General features: G+C 38.1%; 1 protein-coding gene across 4 annotated transcripts in view; it reads left to right on the forward strand.

Moving 5' to 3' along the window:
* NEK9 (NIMA related kinase 9) overlaps positions 1 to 7839 on the forward strand; it is a 38216-nt gene extending 30377 nt beyond the window's left edge. Inside the window, exons 19-22 of one of the 4 annotated variants that reach the window (XM_034418134.3) lie at positions 985 to 1175; positions 1671 to 1835; positions 4113 to 4322; positions 5780 to 7839. In XM_034418134.3, coding sequence (XP_034274025.2) covers positions 985 to 1175; positions 1671 to 1835; positions 4113 to 4322; positions 5780 to 5902 — 689 coding nt within the window. In that variant the 3' untranslated portion in view covers positions 5903 to 7839. The remainder of the gene's footprint in view (positions 1 to 984; positions 1176 to 1670; positions 1836 to 4112; positions 4323 to 5779) is intronic. The other 3 variants (XM_034418136.3, XM_034418135.3, XM_087874210.1) reach the window with 3 other exon arrangements.
* The last annotated feature ends 3448 nt before the right edge of the window (positions 7840 to 11287 follow it).

Here is an 11287-nt window from a genome sequence, read left to right on the forward strand (position 1 = left end):
CCTGAGCATGAAGTTGCTGGGGCTGTGTGATGCTACAACTTAGAAATCTATGTTTGTTTCAGGGTTTGATCTCCATGTTAGTATCATCTCTCTATTACTGGTGGCTTATGAGTATTGACTTAAAGTTGGGTGATTTTCTATATGCAAATATAGGCCTGCCACCTGGTACTAAGAAAGTGCAGTGTCATTGTCCATTATAACATTGCCAGGGAGTTCAGTCTCTCAATTCAGCTGTATCTTGAGGTAGATGATGATGGTTAGGAAGCTAAGCAGAATAGCAATGGAAGAGTGATTTAACTGTACTGTAAAGGGAAGGAGGTTTCTGGGCTGGTTGTGTTTTGTCCCACTGTTATCCCGTTATTTTCTAAACAAGTGTTTTGTTCAAATGTGAAATAAAGAGATTCTAGGATAAATATTCTTCAGCCTCCTCTATTACCACTATGCTTGTTGAATGAAATAGAGAAAAAAGAGGAAAAGCAGCTGGTGTAATGTTAACATACAAGAATATTAGGATTTTGGTAGAATACAAGAAATGTATGACTACAATGCTGTGGTAATTGAAAGATAGATATAGGAAAAGTTAAATGTTATGGAAAAATAAATTTTGTCTTCATGTTTACTGTGAGATAACATCATCATACCATCATGGTAGTAGTTCCTTACTGAACTAATTGTGACTGGCAACCCTGTCGCTAAATGATGTAAAATGTCATGTCTACTATAATCGCTGGAATTTCAAGGATCAGTTATAAGTCCCTTTGTTCAGTGCCATTGTAACTTTGAACGGTTGCTAAACAAATAGTCATTAAGTGAGGACTGTATGGCTGAGTCAGTGGTTTTTAATTTTGCATTCTATCATAAGGATACTTTTGTCTTTTTACATCAACTCCATTCTGACAGTAGTATATGCATTTTTAAGAACATCAGATTTCCTTGAAATGAGCACATATTTAAGATTTTTAATTCCCTACTCTTTTCTGTTAGTAGCCCAGGGTTCTACAGCTGAACCAAATGAGGAAGAAGAAACTGAACAGGATTCTGAGAGCCCTGATAATAGCAGAGGCTTCCGGAGAACTATGGAAGCAGATTGCGGAATGGGAGATCAGATCAGCACCACAGAAGTAGCTGTAGATAGCAGTGCTGCTAGCAGCTCCTGTCCTAGTTGGCTACGCAAGGTAACTCACTGTTGCTATGGTTAGAAAAAAGGAAAAATAAAACTTTTTCTAATAGTTGTATTGGAATTAATGGCTTTTCCAAAACATGTACTTTAAAATGACCCTTAAAAATTAATATTGAAAAAACAAGCATTTTTTTTTTAAAGTATACAATATTTCTTTATGTATATTAGATGAATTTATAATCCTGATGAGCAGTTAGTTTTTCTTCAACAGTTGAAACAATTATTCATTGTAGGCAGTATTTCTTTTGATAGGAATGAGAGATTGAATTCCATTTCATTCAGAATATGTATGTACTCAGTGTCTAATGCATATCTAATGCATCATCAGCAGTTACAATTTACCATGCTCAACATATTAGATAGAGCTAAAAGAAAATGTTTACTTTTAAAATAATTAATCGGCCACTCATTCTTATTTCTTTTGTAACATCCAACATAAGCGTGTTGGATATCTTTATATTCTTATTTGCTTGCTCTCTTTGTGAAATAGGAGCTGGAGAATGCAGAGTTCATCCCAATGCCCCAAACCCCTTCTCTTGAAAGCTTAGCCTCTTCCAGATCTGACAAAGAAACTTTTCCCTACAATGAACTAAAAGGACTCCATATGCCTTCGCCCACACCAGTTGACATTAACGAATGCAAATCAGAATCTTGGGTAATGTAAATATCTATAAATATATGGAAATAGTTTCTGTAGTTTGGGATCTGGATTGGAGGAAGAAATAAGGTGCAAAATGAAAAGCTTTAAAAATGTTTGTCTAAGAGATGAAGTACGATACATGAAATTATTAGGCTAAGAGGATTTACATAACTAAGAGGATTTACATATGCAACATGGCGCTCCCATGTAACACTGATCCTGTGCGAGCTGCACTGGCTCCCGGTGGTTTTCCGGGTGCGCTTCAAGGTGTTGGTTATCACCTTTAAAGCGCTTCATGGCATAGGGCCTAGCTATCTGCGAGACCGCCTGCTGCTACCGACGACCTCCCATCGACCCGTGCGCTCCCACAGAGAGGGCCTCCTCAGGGTGCCATCAGCCAAACAATGTAGGCTGGTGGCCCCTAGGGGGAGGGCCTTCTCTGTGGGGGCTCCCACCCTCTGGAATCAGTTGCCCCCAGAGATAAGGAGAATCCATGACCTCAATGCCTTCCGTCGTTCCCTGAAAACCCATCTTTTCCAGCAAGCCGGGTTGGCTTAAGAAGAAATTTTTAAATTCTTTAATTAGTCTGTGATTTTTTAACTTTCGGGCCAAAATTTATATATATTTTTAAATGTTTTAATATTTGTATTCTATGTTTTTTATCTTGGCTGTACACTGCCCTGAGTCCTCAGGGAGAAGGGCTGTATATAAATTGGAAATTAAATTAAATTAAATTAAAAATAACTGAGAAAGAAATATAATTCAAACTGGTGTATGAGCGTGTAAGCTTTTAAGGTTGGATGACAGAAACTATTTCCCTCAAAACTATAGAGATTTTAAAGAATTGTGTGAGGCCATTGCTAGTAAAGAACATTTCATTCTATCCTTATCATAATTTCACAAAATCTGATTTTATCTTTTATGATTGTAAGCTGCCCAGAGTTGCCTTGAGCTAAGATACCGTGTTTCCCCGAAAAGAAGACCCGGTCTTATTTTCTTTTGACCCCCCCAAAAAAACACCTAGGGCTTCTTTTCAGGGGTTTTAATTATTGATTCACCTTGTGGCAGTGGCACCAACAACCCCGCCCAGCAGGAGCCTACTGCCAACCCACTTCTTCTGCGGCTGCTTGCCACCCCTCGCATGCATCAACCCTGGCTTCCGTTTTGCTGTCAGAGCCTTCTGGAAAGCCCTCTGCAGCTGAGAAACGGGCTTCGGATTGACCCGCGCTGCACCTCCTGGCTTCTGTTTCATCTTCAGAGGTTTTCCAGAAGGCATCTGTAGCCGATAAAAGAGCTCCAGATTGGTCCAGACCTCTATTATCGGCTGCAGAGGGCTTTCTAGAAACCTCTGTTGGCAAAATGGAGGCCAGGGGCCACACGTGCAAGCAGCGGCAAGCGGCCACAGAAGACATGGGCCTACAAGGCGAGGCAGGTGTCGGAGTGTACAAAGCCTGGTGAGTAGGGCAGCTCCACACACCCTATCCCCACCCTAACTTAATTTATACTGGTGTGCTTCACCCCATGCGTTCAAAAACATGATAGGGCTTCTTTTTGGGGTGGGTCATATTTTCAGGGAAACACGGTAGGTGGCCCATACATTTTATAAATAAATAAAACTGGGAAGACAAAAAATATGAAAACAGCACTAAAACCAAGCAGAAAGATTTACAAAAATGATGAAATCTTTCTCATTCCCAAAGAAATATATATTTCAGGTTTATAGCTAGAACATTTGCAGATTTCCTAATTAGCTAATTATTCTACAATTATTGTCAAGCTTCCAAGTAACATCCCCAACCAAGTAAAACTACGAGGCAGGCAATTCCTCAATGTTCTATTTTATTAGAGATGTCATATTGGCACATCTGGAAAAACCCGAATCTGAAAGCCCCCAGGTTTTCCCTACCCAAAGGAAAGTCAAAGTCCCTTCCCCTGCACCCACATGTCCATCACATGGTCCAATCAATCCACCGCCCCAGCTAGAGATGTTTCCCAGTCACATCTTTCCAGTTGCAGGCTGAACGTCCTTGACTCCCAGAGAAAAGAATGCTATTATAGCTATCTATCTCTACCCACTCCTTGCCACCCACCTCCCAGTTTCCCACAGCAGGACTATGCACTAAATGTGGCAGCCCTGAAGATCCAAAGAGAAAGATGGCCTCCAGGGCTGACAATTATTTAGTATTTTGATCTAATCTCCCAGCTATGATTACCTATAGTGATTTGGAAAAGCATTGATTTTCAATTTTCTATAACACTTATTCATGAATATACTCAATTTTCTTTTTACAGCAGCTAGTCTTGGATTCAACAGAATCCTGTGATAGAGGGAAATTGCCTGTGGCATCATCTGAATGTAAATGCAGTTTTCTGCAGGCTGAAGTGGAACGTCTGAGTGGTTTAATATCAAAGTGCTTGGCAGATCAAGAAAAATTACAACAAGAAACTGCCCGTCTTAATGCCCAGCTGCAAGTTCTCTCTAGGAGACAAGGAACACACCAGGTAATTTTTTTACTGGGAAAAGCTAACAGTTACATTCTAGAGTCAACAATACCTACACCTCCAAGCAAATCTGATGGGGCCTCAGTCACCCTAATTAACTGCAGCTTCTGAATGTGCTTCAAGGACAGCCTCATGTAAAGCACATTGCACTACCCCAATTCAGGAGGTGATTAAGGTGTGCATGACTAGGAACAGATTGGTACACAACACAAAGTTGTGCAAAACTGCTCTTGGCCATGGTGGCTTATTCCTCAAACAAGATTTGGGAATCCAGAAGGCCCTCCAAATTGCACACTTGTTCTGTTTGTGGTAGTACAAAAATTGTTCAGCACTATTGTCTTTAGGATGGCTTCTTTAAACAGGGGTCTCCAACCTTGGCAACTTTAAGACTTGTGGACTTCAACTCCCAGAATTCCTCAGACAGCTTTGCTGTCTGAGGAACTCTGGGAGTTGAAGTCCACATGTTTTAAAGTTGCCACGGTTGGGGAACACTGCTTTAAAGGATAGTAAAACCACCCCCTGGGAAGCCTTAGCCAATCAATAGGGACAAGCTTGTAGTCCCTAGAACTTTCTTAGGACCCTAACTCATCAGGACTAACAGGATCAAATTCCACCCAGATAACCACAAATTAAACTGCATTAACCTTCATGGGATCTACTTCAAAGTTGGAGTTCAACTTGGAACAAATCTGAGTTAATTTATCTGATAAGTGCCTGGCATATTTGTTACAGAGAGTTTGCAAGTAATCTTCTGAACCAGCTCTTCCCCGAATGGTCCTGGTTATTTTAAACAAGTCTTCGGTGCTTATTCAGCCTAATTGGAAGCAAGTGGAACTAACTTTATATCATGTTCATTTATATTTCCCTGGTGAAATAACCAGGATGCTGATAAGATGATACCTTAAGAAAACACACTGGCTTTTTCCCAACTTTCTATTCCTTTTCAAACCCTTAAAGAATAAATACTGTAGCCAACGTTAAGAGGTAAACTAGTTCATAAATAAGTTCCAGCTGAGTAGTTTTATGGGAAGTTTATACACTGCTCAAAAAAATAAAGGGAACACAAGCAGAAGACATCTGAGATCTGAATGAATGAAATAGCCTTATTAAATACTTTGTTCATTACATACAGTAGTTTTGTGTTCCCTTTAGTTGTTTGAGCAGTGTATAAACTACTGTATGTAAAGAACGAAGTATTTAATAAGGCTATCATTCATTCAGATCTCGGATGTCTTCTGCTTGTGTTCCCTTTATTTTTTTGAGCAGTATATTTCTTTGACAATCTGAGCAAACAGCTGTTAGGCCTTCCATGACCATTTTATTTTTAGTACATGTGTGGAATAACAGATTAGAAAGCAATTGTGGTTAAACAAAATATCCAGTTGGACACATTTCATTGTAGTACTGCCTGTAGATTTTTTTCAATTGTGAATATGTTTTCTTTTTAATCTGAACAGCTGGAATCTCATTCCAAAGCTACACAAACATCCAAAGAAGAGATGGAATCAGATCCAAAGCCTGACTTGGATTCTGAGTCCTGGTGTCTCCTTGGAACTGACTCATGCCGCTTTAGCCTGTAGTCTTTATATCCTGGAACCTATTCATTTTCACACAACATTAACTACATGCAGAGAACAGCTTTCCTAGATACAGGTCCTTCGTTAACAATGAAGTCAAGAGTCTCCATAGCCTCCATGTATGCAAGAGAGGAAGCACTGCCTTAAGCTATGAAACTAGGAGGGAATTTAGAGAGAGTGCGAACACTTAAATTCAAACCAATGTCTGTGCAGGTATGACAATAGTGAGTTCTCTCAGTGTATTGTTGAGTGGGTAACACTGTTCCCAGGAATGGTTCCAGCAGCAGCACTTCATTTACTTCCTAACTTTCAAAGAACAGCATTGAAACTGCAACAGTATTCACTTCATCTTCAAGCAATTCAAAGATGAAAAATGATTGAAAAGAGAAAGCCAGCAAACATCTACATTGACAGTAAAATTAAATGCTCTTAGTTACTTTTAGCTGATAAAGTTAAAGGAGAAGCATCTTAGTTTCTAAGAATGAAGTTTGAAGGTGAAATATTAAAAAAAGAAGTGGATGAAAACATCCCAACAGAAAAAAACAAGTTTCTATTTATATTCATTTCTAAACATATATACATGAGTCTGCAGGTAACTTATTTATATTTTAGGGATGTTGGAGAAAGACATCAAGCACCCCTTTTTTTCAATGCCGTTAAGCATTGTTCAAATGCAAAAGAACTGGCTGAACTCTTTCAGCTACTCTAAATCTCTAGCTCTAGAACTCAACAAGCACTGCTTTTGATGTCAGACAAAGAGTGATTGGAATTTGAAATCAGACACATTTACGACTTGACTCATATTATTCAGTTATTGGCCTGAATTCAATAAGAACTATGAAAAACCTCTTTTTTGCCCTAAATCAGTATTTTTGCTTCCATTCAATACTTAATGAAACTGGACTTAAACATTGCTTTTAACAAAGTATGTCACTTTGACCACAAATTATAGTGGTCACAATCAATTATCATACATCACTTCAGAACTTCTTCTCTAGTATTATTACTAAACTATGCATGACAATTTTTTGAAGGTATGTTGCTTTATTTTTCACATTTAAAAATGAAATTGATATTTTTGTTAATTGGATTACTTCACTATCTTACTCCTTTGGCATAGATATAATTTCTAAGAACTATTTCTGCATTTCTCTTTACAGTAGTATGGGGTTTTATTGCAGCTTAAATATAACCTTTAGAAAAAGTTCTTTTGTATGCTTGTGTCCCATTATTTTATTTGGTAGACCCTTGATTTTAATCTCAACTTCTCATATATCTCCAACATCTCTTACGTATTCTATAATTTTACCAGACTGAGAAAAGGAGAAGGTTAAACCAAAATTTGGTCTGTTAAAATATTTAATAGATCATTGTGCCATTTGGCTGATTTCTTGCCCTCCAAAAATTACTGAAGTTTTTTTCACCCCGAATGAAAATACTGTTTCATCAACAGAGGTTGTCTTTTTAGAAAAAAAACAATTATGTTGGGGCTACATCTAGTAAAAAAAAAAAATCATGGAGCAGATGAGAATCACTATTTTGCAGAGCACTGTTTTTATGTCTCAGTGCTCTGGAGTACTAACTCACTGTACTGAGTGGTGATCCCTCAGCAATACATGTGTGCCTTTAAACATAACACCATCCAAGTTGTGCCTGTTACAGATCCTGATATATGCCCCTGCCCTGCTATGCAACCAAAGCAGAGATTTTGTCCCACTTAAAGGATGAAGGGAAAAGGTCAAAGTGCCTTTTAGAAGTCCATTTCCCTTCTCCCTTTTTTAGCAGTGCTAGTTCTTAAATGACGGTTACTTACTAGCATTGCTGTTGATCTATTATATTGAAATTCAACGTATGAAAACTATTTTGTTGTAATCTGTTTTTCTAAAATGCAATAGTGGAATGGTTTGATGTTTTCTGTTTAAATAAATTTTGACACTCAATTGTTTCTGTCCTGATTAATTCTAATAGAAATTGAAGATATTTCAAGGAGAACACATTTAAGGTTGCTTGATTCTACATTTATCATGATCAGACATTGTCCACATTTTCACAGGCAATGTTTATCTTCTTCCTCCTACTGCTGTTTTTTTAATATGTTCAAATGGGTGCTGCTTTACTTTTTAGAAATTCTACTGCAAGATATGAAAATCTTACAACACTTAAAACCAATCATTTTTCTGTATATATTATGTTTATACCTTTTAGTCCTTTTAGCTTGTCATTATGGTTAGATAGTTCTCACTTAACAACCACTCATGCCACAATGACTTTGAATTTATGACAGGACTGAGTGGTATTTACAATGGGTCCTCAAGTTCCAGCCATCCCAGCAACCCTATGTTAATCTGATTGTTATTTGTGACCTTCGTTGGCTTCCCACAAGCAAAGTCAATAGAGGAGCTGGCAAGGAAAGTCACAAGTCATCTAGTAAATCACTTGCACTCTCCCCCATCCAGCAGCAGCTATCTCTACCCCTGGTGGGCTCATACTTCACCATGCAGATTATGCCCCACACCCCAACAACAGACACACCCCCCCTCTGCTCAGGAGCAACCACCCAGAGCCTTGCTGCCCTATGCCAGCCACCTGCGTAACTTCTGCTCAGCAGCAGCCACTTACCTACCTGCCAGCTTGCTGGCAAGTACCTGGGACTTACTTAATAACCCATGATCCTTGCTTATACAGCAACAGAGAGTATGGGATTGCCATTACTATGTGATGTCGCATTACACCATGCTCTACAACCACACTGCTTAGTAATGGAAAACTTCAGTCCCATATGATCATTATTAACGGAAGACTGCTTATATCAAGAATATAAATTATACAACACTGATCAAGATGATGAGTAGCACACATCAATCACTTATATTCATTTGGTGTTGATTGGATCATACATAATCAGGCTTGAACAAAGAATACTGATAAGACCACCTTTCATTTATATAATAGTGTGTCTTGAAGAAAAACAGCTACATATCAGATAATTGATAAGGGGATTACACACCACTTTTTGGTTCCTGAGTATTGGGTATACAAAGAAGATAAATACCATTAGAAAGTAGAACCACCAGCACTATTCTGCTGAAATATACCTTTCTGGAAAATACAGGACAGGTTAATCAGAACAGGTTAATGCATGCAACAGAAAATCAGAACAGGTTAATGCATCTGCATGTTTGATTTAGACAGGAAGAACACAATTTCTTTGGGAAGGTTTGCACATTCTTATGACATTCAGGATAGTAAATCTAATATGAAAGAGGAGAAATCTCTCAATATAGTTCGAGTTCATTCAACAAACACTAGAATTATGAAGCACCACTTCTAGTAACTTTTATATCACCAATCTCTGCCATTTTATTAAAAAAATACATTTGAAAAGATTGCCTATTTATTGATCCTGAACAGATAGGAAAAGCATGCTGCAGATGCTATGAGATAAAAATTTTTTTAGGGTGGATTCAAGGAAGAAAGCCGCCTCTGCCATCACATCTGCCTATCAGGGTTCCAAGTAACCCCCCCCCCCCGACTCTGAGGCTAGAAGTTCCTCACAGTTCCATTTTATTGGAAATGTCATATTGGCACATCTGGGAAAACCCAAATCTGAAAGCTTCCAGGTTTTCCCACCCAAAGGAAAGTCGAAGTTCCTTTCCCTGCAGCCACAAATCCATCACATGGTCCAATCAATGCACCATCCCAACTGGAGATGCCTCCAGTCACGCCACTCCAGGTGTAGGTAGAATGTCCTTGATTCCCAGAGAAAGAATGTTGCTATGGCTAGATATATCTACAACTCCATGCAATCCCCCTTCCCAATAGCACTAAGTGTGACAGCCGTGAAGATCCAAAGATGGCCTCCAGGGCTGATACTGCCTATGGAACATTTTACCCCCTAAGATGAGGTTGGCTCCCCCTCCCCTTTTAGTTTTCTAGAATAAGACCTGGCTCTATTAGCATGGGGATCCAACGCTGGCATGCAACTCTGGGCTTCTAGCCTGGTGTCTTAACCACTAAACTGGCTCTCTTTTTAGTTTCTTAACTTTGTTTTTTAACTTTGTCTATTTTTGTATAGATGTTATATTTTTTATTTGTAAACTGCCCCGAGACATTTAGATAGTGAGATGGGGCGTATAAATTTGATTAATAAATAAAAATAAAATAAGAGAGAATATGTGACAAATATTGCAATCAGGGGTAATATACTGTATCACTTTAAGACATTTTGAGATTCAGCTTAATCTTAAGAGTATCCAAAAAAGGTCTTCATGCAGAAATTGTATCCAAAAAAGGTCTTCATGCAGAAATCTTTTTCTTACTGTACACATTAGACTTATCCATATTGAAACTATAGGATAGCTTTCTAAAAGACAAGGACATAGTTCAAGGAAAATAAAGCTAACTACTGCCTTCTCTCCAACAGACGTGAAGACAACAGTACAGAACTATAAACACTTCTGACCTATAATGAAGAAGCAATCATTGGTCCTCCCATTAATACAAACAACTTCAATTTACCATGATATACTAATATAATACCCATGCTTGTATAAACAATTTAAGATTTGTAAAACAAACTGAATTTATTATTCCATTTGAATTTGAGCCACAAGCCAAAATCTGTTGTGAGATGGGCAGCTACATAAATTTTATGTAAATAAAAATATTTTTTTTATTTCTCAAAAATTAAAGAATTGCATATACAAGCACAGTCATAGCAAACCGGGATTAATGACAAATTTTGCGTATTGTTCCTTGTGCAAATTTCTCCAAAAGTAAAATATAGTCACAGAATCCAACAATAAGATCATCTTGTATTTTACCTCATCAAGCTCTAATAAAATCTGATTTGATAAATACCAGTAATATAAATGGCTATTACTCAAGAGATGAAATCTGAGCTTTGTTTCATTATGAAGTAATTTAAATCTAAGTATGGTGCAAAAGAGTTATTAAAGTTTCCTTTCTGAAGCTGGATAGAAAAATAAGAACAAGAAGTTGGTGAAAGCAAAGTTTCCTGCTTAAATCCATTTGACATTTTGTTAGTGAAACAGCGTAACAGAATAAGAGTTGGAAAGGACCTTGGAGATCAAGTTCAGCCCCCTGCTCAAGCAGGAAATCCTATATCATTGGCTGTCCAATATCCTCTTGAAAATCTCTGGTGTTGTTCCATTGATTAATTGTTCTGTCAGGAAAGTTCTAGGTGGTTCTCTCCTTGATTACTTTCCATCCATTGCTTCTTGTTCTACTTCAGATGCTTGACTCCATTGCTTCTTTGTGGTAGCCCCTTAGATCCTGGAACTCCACTATCATGTCACCCTTTATTCCTTCTTTTCATCAAACTAGACACACCCCAATTCCTGCAAAAAATCTTCATATGCTTTAGCT

Source organism: Pantherophis guttatus, chromosome 1, assembly GCF_059756535.1.
Source record: "Pantherophis guttatus breed Tessera chromosome 1, ASM5975653v1, whole genome shotgun sequence".
Lineage (NCBI taxonomy): Eukaryota > Metazoa > Chordata > Lepidosauria > Squamata > Colubridae > Pantherophis > Pantherophis guttatus.